The sequence below is a fragment of the Acromyrmex echinatior genome, chromosome 3 (genome assembly GCF_024713525.1).
Source record: "Acromyrmex echinatior isolate Ae372 chromosome 3, ASM2471352v2, whole genome shotgun sequence".
NCBI classification, from domain to species: Eukaryota; Metazoa; Arthropoda; class Insecta; order Hymenoptera; family Formicidae; genus Acromyrmex; species Acromyrmex echinatior.
Window position 1 is genome coordinate 21,389,221 of NC_141854.1, and position 17,840 is coordinate 21,407,060.

The 17,840-nt window shown below is 28.1% G+C and overlaps 2 protein-coding genes across 4 annotated transcripts; both read left to right on the forward strand.

Annotated features, from left to right (window-relative positions):
- Window positions 1-5,323: 5,323 nt before the first annotated feature.
- Window positions 5,324-10,824, forward strand: LOC105153751 (cytochrome c oxidase assembly protein COX18, mitochondrial). 3 transcript variants are annotated; one of them, XM_087404830.1, is made up of 7 exons: window positions 5,324-5,390; window positions 7,358-7,437; window positions 9,460-9,601; window positions 9,914-10,057; window positions 10,135-10,256; window positions 10,368-10,484; window positions 10,577-10,824. In XM_087404830.1, the coding sequence occupies exons 1-7, from the start codon at window positions 5,345-5,347 to the stop codon at window positions 10,772-10,774; spliced, it is 849 nt and encodes a 282-aa protein (XP_087260956.1). In that variant the 5' UTR covers window positions 5,324-5,344; the 3' UTR covers window positions 10,775-10,824. The 3 variants fall into 3 exon arrangements, with proteins under 3 accessions (XP_087260956.1, XP_011067082.1, XP_087260955.1); XM_087404829.1 differs by lacking the exon at window positions 5,324-5,390 and adding an exon at window positions 6,518-6,960 and having other exon boundaries at window positions 7,218-7,437; XM_011068780.2 differs by lacking the exon at window positions 5,324-5,390 and having other exon boundaries at window positions 6,515-7,437.
- A 2,420-nt stretch (window positions 10,825-13,244) lies between these two features.
- LOC105153752 (putative chitinase 10) lies at window positions 13,245-14,744 on the forward strand. The gene is made up of 2 exons (XM_011068782.2): window positions 13,245-13,405; window positions 14,445-14,744. The coding sequence occupies exons 1-2, from the start codon at window positions 13,325-13,327 to the stop codon at window positions 14,604-14,606; spliced, it is 243 nt and encodes an 80-aa protein (XP_011067084.1). The 5' UTR covers window positions 13,245-13,324; the 3' UTR covers window positions 14,607-14,744.
- Window positions 14,745-17,840: the final 3,096 nt, after the last annotated feature.

Sequence of the window (17,840 nt, forward strand, 5' to 3'; positions counted from 1 at the left end):
ACTATAATTATGTTTTTTTCCTCTTACCAATTTTTTTGTTTTTTTTGTTATTTCATCTTCTGTACAACGTGCGCTATTTCATATAAGGTTTTTCTTCAACTTTTCATAACCCAAGTTTAGTTAATAAACACAAATTATTATATAGAAAGCATATTAATTAAATCAATAATCATGATATTAATTTATTTTACAGTTTTTTAATTTCTGTTGCAATTATTTTTATACATTTTTTTGCATATTTTGTATCTATTATTTTCTTAATATAACATATGTAATGATGTAGTTTTATATTTTTATTATTAATTAATACAAAAAATGCATATTCCTGATATATTTTTATATATAGTTACGTTTGTTCTTGATGTAAGTATTTTCATATCTAATTTATATATATATATATATATCCACACACACACATATATAATATATGGGTTTTATATATATATATATATATATATATATAAATATATATAATTCGTTTATAATAATTTAGCTTCTTTTTTTTAGTGCATTTTCTCTCTCTCTCTCTCTCTCTCTTTATGATAAATAAATTCTTCCGTCTTTAACCCCTATTGGCGTAGTAACATCATCATCGACTGTGTAATACGATATAATACGGAAACATTTATACACAGTCGCCGAGAGCTGAATTGTTGCTACCGTTTATGCGAAGCCGGTTCTCTTCGAGGAGAGCGGAACGCGTGTCGAGAGATGGAAAGGGGTGGTTATGTTACGGGATGTGTGGGGGAAGTTTCTGCGAATGCGGCAGAAACTCTCGCGGATTTTCCGTTTGTTATTTTAATTAGAGCCTTCGGGGCCTGCTCTTAACGAGTGCTTGGCTCTCGTCCGCGTTTATTGTATCCTTCTGAAATGACAGTTATGTCGTATTGTCAGACTTGTGTTGGTGGATCGTGAAAATGCACATCCAACTTGTTCTTCGTTTATTTATGCTTCCGTGAAATAATCGCGTGACACCTTATTACGGTGTCGATAAGGTATCATAACTAAATTGTCCGTCCGTAATTGTAATCATGATTGTAATCGTAATTGATCGAATATTAAATATTCGTAAATAACTTTTTCATATTCATGGAGGAAATCATCTTGGTAATATATTGCCGAATGAGAAGAAAAAATAATAGGAATAAATCGGACAACTAAGAATTAAGCGCGGTAATTGAAGCGCAATTTTTTAATTATATGTAGATATTCTTTTTAAGGATGTATCACATGTACATTTCCTGCAAAGAAAATTAAATCTGGAAATATGTTTAATACTTCCACTTCAAATAAACTAAAATATACATAAGAAAGTTGTGTAAATAAGATTATATTTTTATTTAATAACACTTTTTTGTCGTTTATTTATTTTATTTATTATTTCTATTGTTAATATCTAAAATTTTTTAAATGATAACAAAAATCTCAATTTTTTAAATAAGTTCTTTAAGTGTTAAAAGTAACTTATGCAAAGTTTCATAGCAATTCACTAATTTAGTTACAAAGATATAGAGAGAGAGAGAGAGAAGAGAGAGAGAGAGAGAGAGAGAGAGAACAAATAAATATTATTTTGTTTATTTGTTGAGCAATTAGTTCATGCATCGCAATCCAACTCTATACATAAATAATCTTGAATACATTATGTACTTATATTTTTAAAAAATTAAGATTTTTGTCATACGTTTTTATAACACGTTTCTATACATTTTGATTAGAGCATAGATTAAATCATTTAAAAAATATTACTATTTATTAAAATAACCTATAATCCAAATAGTAAGTCAAATTTGTCGTTTTACTTTTAAATGTGATTTAAAATAATCTGTATAATTTTTTTATAATTTTATCATTTTAAAAATATATATAAAACATCCTTAATGAGATATATCAAACGTTTCTTTCTCGGCTTCATTCCGAGTCATCTTTAGTAAACAAATGTAAGAATTGTTTTTCAAACTCCAAGTGGGAAAGAAATGAATGTATTGCTGTTGCCGAACTAAGTGGCCTAGATCTCGCAAAGGGAATTGAAAATTATAATAATTTGGATAGTCAATAATGTGGAAACTAGTTATATAATTGTACAGCGATTAAAATAATTAGATTAAATTAATTTGGACAAACGATGTTGATCGTATGAAAGTCAAAGTTACATTCAAGAGAGAATAAATAAATATTACTCTTTTGCCAAATATATATTTGTTCACAAATAAAAGTTTAAAAAACGTTATTTATTTATTGTGCAAGCAAAAAAATAAATAAATATTTTATTAAAAAGTAAATAATTATTTTATGCTTTATATATGTTAAAAATAAAAATGTCTAGAAAAATAATATAGAAAATCTTATTAGATTTTTTGCAATGCTCGCAAACAATGTAATCCAATTTTTTTCGAGAAGAGATAACAAAATTTTACTTTTTCTGTTAGATTAGGCTGTCTTTTAAAAAATACCATTAAAAAAATTTTCGATTGTAAAAGTTTACATTAGTATTGGCTTTTTTACTTAGTTAAGCAGAAAAAAGGATAGAGTATTATCTTTTGTTGAAAATATCTCTCCATTATGTAAAAAAATTGTACGAAAAACAGTGAGTATCTTCGAGTACAATATATTTTCGAAATTGAGTAGACATACCGTAAAACTGCAAAAATCCGTTACTCAAAAACATGACTTTCAGTCCTTTGTGTGTTGTCTCTATTGATTCCGGTATTTCCTTAAATCGTTTTGATGTTCTTCATAAAAAAATTTTTTACGTTGATTTGTTATGATGTGACTCTGTGAAAAGACCTAAATGTATTTTTTATCCAAAACTTATTGTGCATCATTACAATTATATTATTTTAAATCCATACTTTTGTTAATTGTATATTAAAATTTTTAAAATATAGCCACGCAAAATTCGTAATTATATTTATTCAAAACAGTCCAGACTATGAGACTATGCGAGTGTTGATGCGATAGTGCGAGCGGAATTAATATTTTGAAATTGAATATTTTAATTTGTAAATAGAGAGCATATTATTCTCATTATGTGGTATTGTATTGGTATTGCATAGTAAAGTTCAGAGAAGCCGCTTTTAATAACCCGGATGCGGATACTTCTACCTAGCAGTGTCATATTCGGATCTAAGGTTCCGCAAGGGGTAGGTAATCTGCTTCAAGTTCTAACCTCACCTATACACGATATCACATTACTTTTCCTATTACTTTTCCTTTATAGCTAGCAGTTTAGCTTCAAAAGGAAAGCATAGAAAGAGAAATATAGAGGGAAAGGGAGAGGGAAGGAGGGGGGAGAAGGAGAGAGGGGGGAGGAGGGGGGGGAGAGAGAGAGAGACATCTTAATTTCTTAGATAGATGTACTCTTGGGATCATGGCTGATCATGATTCGTTCTGAACTTGCGCTCTGTTGTATAACGAAAAATATTTATATGCTTCGCATATAAATAATGTGGTAAATAAGTAAAACAGCAGTACTTAAAAGAAGAGGCAGTTCTCGAAATTTATATCCTTTTGAAATGTATAAAAGATGTACATACGAGTAATCTTCAAAAACTAAACAAATATTGAGTATGGGTGATTATAAATTGACCACTATAAAATTCGAGTTAAGATTACGCTAAAGCTGATAATAGTGACATCTTTGATTTTTTTCTTACATTATATAATATCAGAGAGAAAAGATATGACAGTCCAAAATTTGTAACTGCAAAATGCTACCACGCACTACTGCCCTCTGACAAAGTGGATGTAAACTACATAGCAAAAAGTGGATAATGTACTCTAAGAAAATTGAACGTTGTTATGTAGTTTACATCCACTTTGTCAGAGGGCAGTAGTGCGCGGTAGCATGTGGCTATTGGTGCGGCTGCTGTGCCCAATATGGTGTCGAGAGTGTTTGAGCGCTGGCGATGACCAACTAACGGCGAAGGACAATTGGCGGGAAATCGTTAGGTTACGAATGAATCCTACTCGCTGATTCTGACTCTTATGCCATAAAGCGGTTTAATACAAACTTGACTAATTATTTAACAAATATAGATTATAAAAATAGAGACGTGCGTAAGACGGTTCGGATACCGGTATTGCGTTGCTAGGTTAGAATATGAGAAATTAAGAAAATATACACTGAGTATTTATCCGACGATGTTAACAATTATCACAAGGCATGAGCGGTGATCGATTTCGCAGTGAACACAAAGTGATTCGGAACCTTAACTTCCGACTTGGTCGTTTGCTTAACGTAACATTGCGCGAATTAATTTTTAAAACTAATAGTCTTTCGCTTGGTTGCTGGACTAGGATATGTCTTCGGTTCACCTTGCTTTGGAATGTTAGTTGAAGACGGAGACGCAGTGGACGGAGTAGTTTCTGAGTCTTGAATTGTTACATAAGCGGGCTAAGTCTATCGACAGTGGCGTTGATGCATTTGCCGTCGATTTCTATAGCAAAGACTTTGTCCGAAATGCGCTCTAATATTGAGTCATCTAAAAAGTATCCGCGGTACTTTGTCACTAGATATATGACCATCAACACACATCTAGTGACAAAAAACCGCGGATACTTTTTAGATGACCCAATACTTTATGCGGTCCGGTGTATGGTTGATCCAGAGGACGTCTGTTGCCTTCTATTTTGAAGAAGACGTGAGAGCAGTTATATAAGTCTTTATGGAAAAATAGCTTAGGTCTAATGTGATGAGAGGTTGGTCTAGGTCGCAACTTTTGCATAATTACGCGGAAATGCTCGACGAAAATTCGTGGATCGCTCGGCATTTCTTCAGAGGAGAAAAATTCACCCGGTACTTTGACCGTAGTGTCATAAACTAATTCCGCTACAGAAGCACCTAGATCCTCTTTGAGACAAGTTCTCAGTCCGAATAGTACTACTGGCAGTGTATCAGTCCATTGAGTTTCGCTGTGGCACATTAATGCTGTTTTTAAAGAGCGATGCCATCGTTCGATGATGCCATTAGATTCTGGATGGTATGCAGTTATCCGACAATGTTTAGAACCGACGAGTTTGGTTAATGTGTTGAACAGCTGCGCTTCGAATTGCGACCCTTGATCAGTCGTGATCAGGCGTGGAGCTCCGAATCTGGCTACCCAGTGAGTGAAAAATATCTTCGTCACCGTGTTTGCTGTACAATCCTATAATGGAATAGCCTCCGGCCAACGAGTAAATCAATGTTAATAAATACCCTTTTGGATGGAGGTACAGGACCGATGATATCGATATGTACATGCTCGAAACGGGTATCTGGTACAGGTATTTTGGTAGGCGAGGTATGGTTATGCCGATGATGAATTTTAGATTCTGGCATGCTAGACAAGTGCGGGCCCACTCTTTAATGTTCTTAATCATGGAGGCCACACAAATTTTTGCGCAATTTGCCGGTGAGTTGCCCGCAGTTTGTTTGTGCGTTGATCGACGTTCTAGTTATCTCAGGGAACTTGCCTAGAATCTCTTTGAATGGATAGTCGTCGGCAAACGCTGAGAATGTTCCATTCTTCATGCAGTTTTAATGACAATTTACGTCTTCCTATTACTGTCAGAGCAACATGTTAAAGAATAACGTCTCTATTCTTAGGTTATATGTTCGATTGTGCGTAAGCGAATATGAGAAATTTTGCGATTCGAACGCCGGCTATCGAACCAATATCAATTCAGAAATTTGATTTTCACATTTTTCAAAGCCTCTAGTTCGGCCTTCTATTCTCTATGTTTTTTACCATGATAATAAAGGATCCTTTACATAGAAGTCATAGACTCGTGGAATTTTAAGTCGTAGGAAACTGACCAATTCTAATCGAATATTCTCCTTATATTTGATTGGTTAGTTTCCTACGACTTAAGACTCTGCGATCGTCTACGATTTCTATATCCTTAAGCCGATTCTATATTAGTTATAAGGAAAATACTTGATTAGAATTGGATTTGGTGGAAGATTCCGAAAAATTAAGATTTTTTATCTCCTTTTTTGTTGAGTATAAGCGGTGGTTCCTTATATTATTGATACGCTATTTGCTTACTAAAAACATGGCGGATTCTGAAAACTTGTCTGAAAAAGATCAAAGATACCGATGCTGCTTGTCCCTACTATATATCCTTATATTTGGCCTAGTTTCCACCGAAAGTTTAATCCGGATCAGAATGTAAGAATCAACGAACTACAGTCCAGCATTTCCTTGTCATTCGACTGTAAAAGGCTCCGCACAATAAAAGGAAAAGCTACTAATTTCATGTTAATAATTTGCTTATTGAAATGAAATATAATTATGACGCACTCGCTATTCCGCAATATTAAATTTTATTTTAATAAGCAAATTATTAACATAAAGTTAATATTTTTTATATTATATTCATGTTGGATACATCTTTGACGCATCATGTGAACATAGCACACAAAACTTGCGTTATGGAAAAGTGCGGAATAGCGCTGATTGGTTCTATGATGCCTTCTTTATTCCGCAGTCGTTTTCACTGTGTGATTTCAGCCTAAGTATCTCATCAGTGGCCATTGGTCTATTTTCTGTTGTTTTCTGTTCCTGCACTAGACTGCACTAGAACTTTCTCGTTTTCGACAAATATCAAACATAACCTATAAATCTGTCTTTAAGTTCCAAAAATGTATATACTAGTTCAGCCATAAAAACAGCAAAAAATAGATTTCATGACTATAATTGTATTCATAATATAATCTACTGTCTTAATACTATAAATGTTTTCTATTTGGATGTATTTCTAAAATAAATAATAAATAAATACATAAAAAAGAAAGTGTAGCACGAATAAGTAAAATTTACACTTATGCATATGTCTAATTTAATATTTTTTTCACTAAAAAAATATAACATTTAATTGGACTCTAATATTTTTTTTTACTATTTGTGAACAAAGTTCGCTATGAAAATAATAAACTTGGATATTTTCTTGTGGCGTCTCAAACGAGTCAGCAAAATTGTAGTTAGTAATACCACTTGTTTTAACACATTATCAACTGCTTTACCTTACAGTGTTTGTAATGACTATAATACAAACATTGCAAAAGATTCGACTTTTAGCAATCAGCAATCCATGTTTAATAATGTTATAGTTAAACATAGTTCAAAAATACAGAATTTTCTGTCTCATCCTCGAATTGTTTCGCATATAATGTTATGTACTGAAAGAAAATGTGTTGGATATAAATCATATTATGGTAGTCAATATTATAATGTTAGATATCTTTCAAATACTGGTATTGATTCTATTACTGAAGTTGAAGTTCCAATGCAGTTTAATGGCATATTTAAAGCGATATCTGAAAGTGCACCTATTAAAATCACACAAGACTTCTTACTGTTGGTACATGATTATACAGGCTTACCATGGTGGTCAGTCATTGTACTTACCACCATTATGATGAGAACAGCAGTAACATTACCATTATCCTTGTATCAGGTATGTTTGTAAACATTATAACTAAACTTATAAATATATATTTATTTGACAAGCAAAATTATAAAACTTACATATATACATGAAATAATTATTTCTTTTCCTGTATGATGTTATACACTACTCAATAAAAAAATAGGGAACAATTTAACACAAAGTAGTATAATTTTTAGATCACTGAAACTTGGTGAAAAATTATTGCACAAAAAAATGAAAGAGCATTTTAAAGCTTGAAACTCTTTTGCATGCTTCTGGCTGTTAAAAAAAAATTGTTATCTTTACAGTTTAACAAAGATCACATTGTTATAAAAGTTAGACTCTGCGTATTTTACAATTTTCAATAACGATTAAATATGTTTTTTAACTTTATACCTTGACTCTAATGCGCGACATTAGTTCAAATTATAAACAAAGATTCATAGTTTTTATTTAGAAACCGTTTTATCAAGACATATATTATATGTTTATTCTCGAAATTTATCATTATTTTATTAGTATGACTGTCTACTAAAAAATTTTTTGTTATCTAAGTATTTTATTTATGTAAATTTATGGTGAGTTGTTTATGGTGAGTGTAGGAGGAATAATTTTAAGAAATAATTATAATTGATGAATGTATGTGTGTTTTTCCAATTCGTATTCGGTTTTTAGTTGATTCCAATAATCTGCCAACTGTTGGGAAATCCACACATTACATGAAGAAATTGATTGCGGAATAAGACATTGTTATTATGGATCATTCTTTTTGAAGTTGATTCAAAGAGGAATCGAAACGTCAATTTTCTATTGTATTGCGCTCATCGAAATCACGTTAAGGTTTATGTAAACTAATATATTAACTAATATATTAATAGACTAAATAAATATAAAATAATTCCTACGTTGACTCTCACAATAAATTAACTCTCACATTGACTCCCACAGCCGTGTATATTTTAATATTATTATTTTTTGTTAATCACATTGTTATATTCCTCAAAATTGTATCTCATATTGCATCAATATATTTGTGAGAATATCGGCTATTTTATAAATGTAATGCCTTCACTATAACTTGACATGCTAACCATTGCAATATGTTGACATGACATGTGGTATATTCAACAGTTTTTAGCTTGATAAAAAATTTTTTCTAAAAAAATAGAATAGTTTTGCAAAAAGTAAAAATTAAAAAGAAAGGTTTTACAAAAAATAATCGCCAAAATTTTTGACTTAATTCTATAGAATTAAATTAAAAACAAAATTCATCAAAGCATGTTACAGTATAAGCTTTAAGCTTTAGAGAATGCTTTTTAATCTTTTGCGATGATTTTCCATTCAACGTTGATTACAAGAAATGCAGATTAGCTTTAAAATCATGTAATTTGGTCAAGAAAAATTGTAAGAAAATTTTTTAAAAAGCATTTTATAAATAAAACTTTTTTTTGTAAAAGTATTAATTTTTTGAGAAAAAAAATTTTTATCAAATTGCAGACTGTTGAATGTAATTTTAAAGAACATAATAATGTGATTTTTGATACAGAATAAATATGAAAGTTTTTTTGAAGAACGGTCAAAAACATATTAAATTTTTAAACTTTAAAATTTTTATTTTTTATTTTTTTGTCTGCGATGATTTTTTGCCGAGTTTCAGTGATTTGAAAATTGTATATCTAATTCTATGCGTTTTGAAAGTGTTTCTAATTTTTTTTTGAGTAGTGTATTAATTTTTTTCAGAGTTTTAAATAAATTTAATTAACATTACATGAAAAGTTATAATTAGATTATTTTATATTAGGTGTTGGAATTAATTCGTAGCGTTTTACAAGTGATGGGAAGTACTTTCATTAATGTATTTTTTAATGCTCATGTGAAATAAATAACATTCTTTCATTAAAAACGCTACGAATTAATTCCAACACCTAATACAAAATTATATTAAAAATTATTTTTAAATATATTTTTTAGTTTATTATTTGTATATATTTTAAAGTATTATATAATGCAATTTTTAGGTTTTAATGATTTTTATCATGATATTTTTAGCTATATATATTAGCAAAATTGGAAAATCTCAAATATGAAATGGATGAGATAGTTAAAGAGATGAAGAAAGAGATAAATTATGGCATACATAAATATAATTGGTCTAAAAAATATGCCAAACGTTTATACAATCACTCTGTAGGTAATGTTTTGTTTACTTTAAGCTTCCAAGTTAATGAATTAATAAAAGCAATCAAATTTGATTGGAATATTCTATCTTTAATCCTCTTGTCAATATACCCAGATTTCCTTCTTTAATTTTTATAAAAATTTTTATAAAAAATTAGCTCAAAGCGCGCAAATCGATATAAAATTATTTAAATAATGAGGATCTGGCCGGGTTAAGATGTATTTTACCAGGAAATTAAAAAAATTTTTAATTAAAATCAAAAAGAGTACCCGGGTACCCGGGTATTGACAAGAGGGTTAAATATTTGCCATTTTTTTATTACAGCTAAACAATGGAATAAATTGATTGTTCGAGAAAATTGCCATCCAGCTAAAACTAGTCTATTAGCACTGATACAAGTACCTTTGTGGATATCATTATCAATGTCTATTAGAAATTTATGTTATATGCTACCCAAACAAGATGCTAGTATGTATGAACGACAATAAAATAATGATTTGAATAAAATAAAAATTAGTACATATTTAACATATTTGTTTTGTCAGATGCTTACATTACTTATCAGGAATTTATAACTGACGGATTTCTTTGGATGTCTAACTTAACTACAGCAGATCCGTTTGTACTTCCCATATCAATGGGATTATTTAATTTAGCTATTATAGAAGTAAATTTTTAATATAATTTCTAATTGGTTTATAAATATTATAAACGAACTTGAAAAATTAATATTTATATCCTGAGTCTTTATATCACTTTAATTTTTAATATTTTACAGATAACTTGTATGAGTAAAGTACAAAACGTAGAATTGACAAAATGGCAAAGATACTTAACCAATTTCTGCAGAATTGCTACGATTGGAATGATTCCTATTGCTATGTCTGTACCATCGGTAAGTTCAAAATTTGTTTATATATATATATATATACATAAGAATATAATTTAATTATACAAAACATATAATCTGAAATATATTTTTTACAGTGTTTAAGCTTGTACTGGGCAACTAGTAGTGCATTTGGTCTCTTTCAAAATCTAATTTTGTTGTCTCCGAAATTACGTCGTTTTGCAAAAGTGCCTATAACTACATCTGAATCACCACATCCATACTTGATATTGCGTAATAAGATAGCAGTTAAATATCGTTTAAAAAAAAAAGTGGAAATTCCACCGAAGATGTAAACATGTTTTGTGAGTTAATCACTTACACAAATAAATTATATGCATACAAATTTTACAAAATGTTTTTCATAATGTATAAACTTATATTTTTGATAATGTTTTGATATCTCATAAAAAATTTAAGTAATATACATACATATATGTATATATATATATATATACACAAGGTATGTCCCGAAATTTTTTGCCAAGCACTCTTGTGTAGATAGAGCAGATTAAATTGAGTTGAAAAGTCCTCTTTGCAATTTTTGCAATAGTTAACAAGATATTAATTACTAAAAATTGTCGAATATTGGTCTTCATTAATTTTTTTCTCAAATACTATCAACTTTACAGAAAAACTGCTAGAGACAAAAATTATATTTTTTTCTCATAGAGCTTTAAGAATTTTTTCAGAATTTTTTTATCAACTTTTTAATACTGCATTTTCTTATTTTTATCAACATGAGAAAATACGGTATTAAAAAATTCCGGTATTAAATTTTCAACACCGTTTGCTTATATCTTATTTGATCGATTGCCTACATGCATTTTTGCACACAAATAAAAATTTCAGAAACAAACGTACATTTATATTATTGTCTACAGATTGATTTCCTACAAGCACTATTCTCTGTTTTTTAAAACAAATTCTCTGTTTTAAAAACACAAATTTGTGCGCAAAAGTGCTTGTAGGCAATCTAGCTGTAAGCAATAATACATGTAGGTAATCAATCTGTAAGTAAATGAGATGTAGGCAAATGGTGTTGTAGGCAATCAGTTTGTGAGCAAAAGGAACCCTCAAATAAAATATACAAAAATTAAAATAATATACAGTGTTCTAAATTTAAATGTCAAAACTTCGGGAATGTGTAGGGGATCGAACTAAGAAAAAAAATCCTTTAGATATGCTCATTTTTACCATTTTGGAGAAAATCGCAAAAAAAAAAAAACAAATGTAGTTGTTTCATCGTCTCTCGCACTGCCTCTGAAGTATTATTGTTGCTGAAATCGTACCTAAAAATAATAATATTTTTGGTGAAAACTGTGTTTACGTTTTTTTTTTCTTTATAGTTTATCGATTCCCTATAACATGCTACCAAAATTTTGACACACATTTTAATATACAACATAAAATGTATAATTAAAATAATATAATTGTATATAAAATAAAATATTGCATAAATGGTAATAAAAAAAAACAATGGCGTTTTCAATAAACAATTGTAAATTTTTGTTTATAATATTAAAAATTTTTTTTTTATTTTTTATAAATTTGTTTTCACAATATATGTATAAAAAAAATATATATATAAATTTGTTATTGCTAAGTATTTCTACCATAATAAAAATTTTTAATTAATTTCTGGAACAAAAAGTAATTTCATAAAGTAATAGAATGTAACGAGGACATTACCATTACATACATTAACACATAGAAGAAAGACTATCGAAAAAAGAATAATATTCAATTTGCAAAAAAATTGTATATACTTATTACATTACATCATATATATGAAGAATAAAGCTGAAAACACGATAAGCACAGGGAATAACAAGCTGTCCACAATCAGGGATATAATATCAAACTTAAATTCCAGAGCTCTGATTGGATGACTCATTATTCCCTGTTCCTATTGCCTGTGCTTATCGTGTTTCAGACTTAATTCTCCTGATTTCTATTCTTCATGGGTACGTATCTTACATATTGTCTGGACTTTTACCTATATAAGATGCGTTTTTTTGTGTCATTTTATCCTTGTTTTTCATTAATAATGACAATGAAGATAGAATACAGAAGTAGCAATAATAGCGTTTCTTCGAACGCACCAATAGAAGTAAAAAATGTATGGTAGAAAGACGAAAATTATTAAACTGAAAGAAAATATGTGAAATAACTAGAATTTTTCTAAAAAGTTTTCTAAAACTAATTTTCTTTATATCAATAAATATACTCAATTATTATGTGGAAAGTTTAGACTTTGCGCACAATGAAAGAAACGTTAGGAATAAATATTAAATATTAGCGAAATAAAAAATTAGGAGTAAAGACTAATATATGTCATGTTATTAATTTGTATGTATTGTGCATTACGTTAATCTCTATATATTCTTAATTTTTTATTTCTTTAATATATTAATTTATCTAATGTATATTATTCGTAAGTTTTCTTAATATTTTTTATTGTGTGCATAATCTTACGATTTATATTTTATTATATTATTAATTACTTGAAATAATTGCAAATAATAAATACACTAGCGTTTTTATTAGAAATGTAAAGCAGCAAATAGAATTTTATTGCAACAGCAAGTGCATTTTTTTCCGTTCGACATTGCAGTTATTGATGTACTTGAGAAATGTCGATTCACGTCACCTTTACCCTTTTATATGAACTAAAGATAACGAAAATACATACAAGAAATGTATTAGGAAAAACGCATTTGCATGATAACAACATAACATTTCCTTATAATTATCATATCTGTAGAAGATTTTGTATATAAGGTCGATTTCTTGGTAAAGTAAGGCAATTGATTGAGTTAAACGACGATTAACACGATCAAAGAATGATCTTCAAGATGAAGTCTTGCACAGTTTTGTTATGCCTGGTACTATGTACATCACCATTCGTAATGACACAATCACAAGTGAGTACTATGTAAATAGTTAAGTTACAAATAAAAAATTTAGAAAGATTAACGTCAGTGAGACCCAATTTTTCATTATCTGATTAACTTGTGATTAAATTTAACTCGATGTTTCACATATTGAAGCCAATTGTATAAAACATCAAGATTAAGCCTAATCACTAGTTAACCAGAAAACGAAAAATTGAGTCTGAGAATCAATTGGTCATATGAATGAGAATAAAGCAAATATTTTTTTTATTATAGTTAAAGATGTTTTCAAAGTAAGTTATTTTTCTTAAAAATTATATATAATTGTATATGAGTAATTTTTTTTACATTTCTCCAAACTTGATTTTTTTCTAAAATAAACAAATACAAAAATTATTCTTATAATTATTTTTTATGTTTCCTTATTATTATTATTTTTTATTGCACTTGACATTAATTTTACAAAAGAAAGAAGGATATATATTGTCATGTTTGAATATATTTCATATATACATATATTATTTATATACAATACATATATGTTTATGATGTTTATACATATTAAGAATATGTTTATATATATTTATATAAATTTGTGCATGAAAAATTTTTTACCAGGATTGCATTTTGTATTTATTCTTTTGATATTATATTTTCATTAACAAAATACAATTCCTAATATATTTCGAAATATTATAATTAAAGTATACTTGTAAATGTTTTTGTCTTTTAATTGTTATTATAAATTACAATTATGTAACCATACATAAAATTGTTATATACGATTTGTGAAATTCTTTGTGTGTGAACTTTATACAGCACAAAATAATAAAACATACGATATATTAAGCAAATAAGTAAAAATGAATGTATGATTGAGCTATGATTTTACTATTAATATATTTACTTTTACAGATAATATATGTTTCTTCATATTTATATTTTTTCTATTTTCATAGCTTTCGCTACAGCTTTTTGGAAGGAAATGCTCCTTTTTTATTCATGATCTATTTTTTTTTTCTTTATTGTGGCACTGAGAAATAAAATTGGACAATTTATTCATTTACAGGCGTATGTAATGCCTTATCCGGGCGATTGCAGTAAATATCAACAATGCGATGCAAGTGGTTGTTTTGTGATGCGTTGTGGTATAGGAACAGAATTTAATCCAGCTATAGGTACCTGTGACTATCCTCTGAGGGACCGTACGGGATGTAATAATCGTGGATGAGAATTATTTAGTTAAAGATTAATTAGTTCACTAGAAGTTATTGTAAAGTTGCAGAGTTATTTTTAAATATTTTATTCCTGTTTAAATCGGATCGATACTTGTTACATTGTGTAAATAAAATTATAATATTAATTTAAATTATGTTTATTCTATTTATTATTAAAATTCTATGCTATTATTACAACAAGTAACTCATTTATAGTTAATTAAAATAATAAGATTACAAATAACATAATTACAAATTAAAAAATTGTTAATTTATTATGAATTATTTTCGCACGTAAATTGCAATAACACGGCGAACTGCAGAAATTGTAATTTTGTGATCATTAGGAGTAACTATTAAAATATAAAAATATAGCGGTAAACTAACATCATCGCTCATATAATAATAAATATATCGATACAATCGAAGAACAGTGGTAATTAAGCAACAATCAAACAATAATTAATATTTGACAAATGAACGCGAAAAAATATTACAGCGATATAGATATGACCTTTGTATGCATCTCATGCAGATAACCGATTTTTCACAATTTTATATAAACTCATCCACGATAAAATTAAACGCAGTTTTTGCGGTAATGATCAACATTGCAAAAAACTCTTACTAGACTGCGCACGCCAACACAGTGAATATCCTTTCATAACATTTAGTTATTACGGAATGATGTTTCACTGTTCTGTAACAGTTACGTCATTTTCAGATCAAAATGTCAACATATTTTGATTATTATATTTAACATATATTCAACATATATTTAATTATATTTCGCGCAATAAAGTCGAACAAAGAGAAGAACATATACGTAACATTTACATATAAATAACGTAATATTATTATAATTACGTAACATTTACGTAGTTTTCAGACAATGAAAATTTATGTTATTCAAATTACGTAAATGCTACGTTTACTATGCATCGAAACAGTGACAGCACGGTCATACATAATATAGTTATAACCTTTTTACATCAATGATATGTCCTGCTACGTCTTTGTGCTGTTCTATAACAATCACATACACTGTATTATGTAAATGTTCCGAAATTACGCACAACGTGTTTACTAGGAACCCAACCTACAATAAATATCATAATTTTATGATCGTGTTCTTGTAATTTTACCTGATTAGCTTTTCAGAATAATGTAAGAATATCATTTTTGCTGACTTAATTGCCTCTGCCATATTATCTTATCGCTGAGTGAAGTTAATTAAAATATTTTGTATATTGTGTTATAAAACATGCAAACAATGTTATATTTACTTTTAAAAGCAAATATTTGCTTATAATTGTATTTTGTTAGATATTTTATAATTTAATTTGTAAAAGCTATTAATTTTTGTTATTGTCATATGTTTAAAAAAATATCGCATGAACAATTTCAAATCAATTTTATTAACTTATTTATTTAATTCTTTACCATTATTATATTATTGTATTAAAGTTGAAAGAAAAGATAAAAAAAATTAGTTAAACTAATAATAAGATTGATTTCATTCAATTCATCATGAAAGTTCACAGCATGTTAGTCTCGAAAATGTGTTACAAAGGTGGCCAACTGTGGTATGCGTGCCACGCCTATAGTGGTCATTTTCTATGATATACATATACAATAAGAAGCACATGTCACAGAAAAATTAAAAAAAAAAACAAAAATGTCAGAAAAATAAAAAACAAAAAAAATAAAAAACAAAAAATTAGCAAAAGCAACTGTACTTCACTAAAATATATTTTTTTTACTTTCTGGCTCTCTAGCTGCGTTCATTTTTTCTTGTTAAAAATACATTATGCTGATATTTTATTGCTTTGAGCACGTTTTTATCGTGATAAAGATTTTGTCATGATAAAATATTTTGAGTATATTCATTGGATAACTTTTTTTTTGCGAATTCGTATTCAATAGCTAATCGAAGAACAAAAATAGAATAATACTTTAAGTTTGAAAACGAACAAAAAGCAATAATTTCTAATTAATATTTTTGTCTACTTTGATTTGTAATGATTTATTTTTAAAATATTTTTAAACGAATGTAGAGAACAAAACATAGTAAAAAAAATAAACTTTATTAAACATAATCTTTTTGCTTTCAATGCATAAGAAAGTATATGAATAATGTTACGGTTCTTTTTTTTATTTGATTATATAATAGAGTGAATGTCAAATCGAATCTCATATACATATATATATATATATATATATATATTAGCACTTCACTTGCTAAAACGAAAAAATTAGCCATTCTGTATTACTGCACTGTTCGTTTCTGCTTTGAAAAGCATGTTATAGAGCTTAATATATTACATGAAATGTAAGATACATATATGGAAGACTAATAAAAATTTAGATAGAAAAATTAATACATATGTATAAATTTTACTTTCTATCAATATAGTAGTAAAATGAAATAATAAATAATTTAATAAATCAAGAGTATAATATTATAATCTTTATGTTAAACAGAACTCTATGTTAAAAAAGCATGTTTAAAAATTAATGTGTAATATAATTATGTTTTACGCATTTCAAATATTTGGACCAAAATGAAATTTGTGAATGTAACTTATGTTTATGCAGCATTTAATAAAAGATCATAAATAATGCATTAGGTATAGTAAAAAGAAATCCATTATTTTTCCAATAGATGGCTTTAGTAATCTGTATCTCGTGAACACCTAATATTATACAAATATTTATGTTAATCGCAAATTTATATCAATTGTCGATGTTATTATTCTTCAATTATTTCCAGATCATCGGGATCTCATTAATAGTCACGAAAATTTGCCCAGGATTCTTATATAACATCTCGTCGATGCCATTTGAATTTCGGGCTTTTTCAATTATCCCGCAAATACAATAGGAATAGTAATGTCTTAAGTTTAAGGAATTGATCAATCATACTCGTTATTCTTCTCACATTTGATTGTGATTGATCAATTTCTAAAGGCTTAAGGTTTATTACACTCATTGTGTTTGCGGGGTAACACATAAAATATAAGAAAATTAACCAATCAGAGTATAAAATAAAAGACTTTGATTAGTTGATTTTCTTATCCCACATATACACAATGAATGTAGTAAGCCTTAAGCCTTAAGAAATTGATCAATCACAATCAAATTTGAGAAGAATAATAGACTAAGATTGGTCAATTCCTTAAAGCTTAAGACTTACTCTACTACTCCTATTGTCTGCGGGGTAACCGAAAAAGACCCGAAATCTAAAT

Bases quoted from the DNA above. Each gene is read 5' to 3' on its own strand.
- LOC105153751 (XM_011068780.2), top strand. From the start codon at position 6,901: ATGAAAATAATAAACTTGGATATTTTCTTGTGGCGTCTCAAACGAGTC. The intron at 10,257-10,367 runs GTAAATTTTTAA...AATATTTTACAG, and splicing joins TTAATTTAGCTATTATAGAA to ATAACTTGTATGAGTAAAGT. The intron at 10,485-10,576 runs GTAAGTTCAAAA...TATTTTTTACAG, and splicing joins TTGCTATGTCTGTACCATCG to TGTTTAAGCTTGTACTGGGC.
- LOC105153752 (XM_011068782.2), top strand. From the start codon at position 13,325: ATGATCTTCAAGATGAAGTCTTGCACAGTTTTGTTATGCCTGGTACTA. The intron at 13,406-14,444 runs GTGAGTACTATG...ATTCATTTACAG, and splicing joins TCGTAATGACACAATCACAA to GCGTATGTAATGCCTTATCC.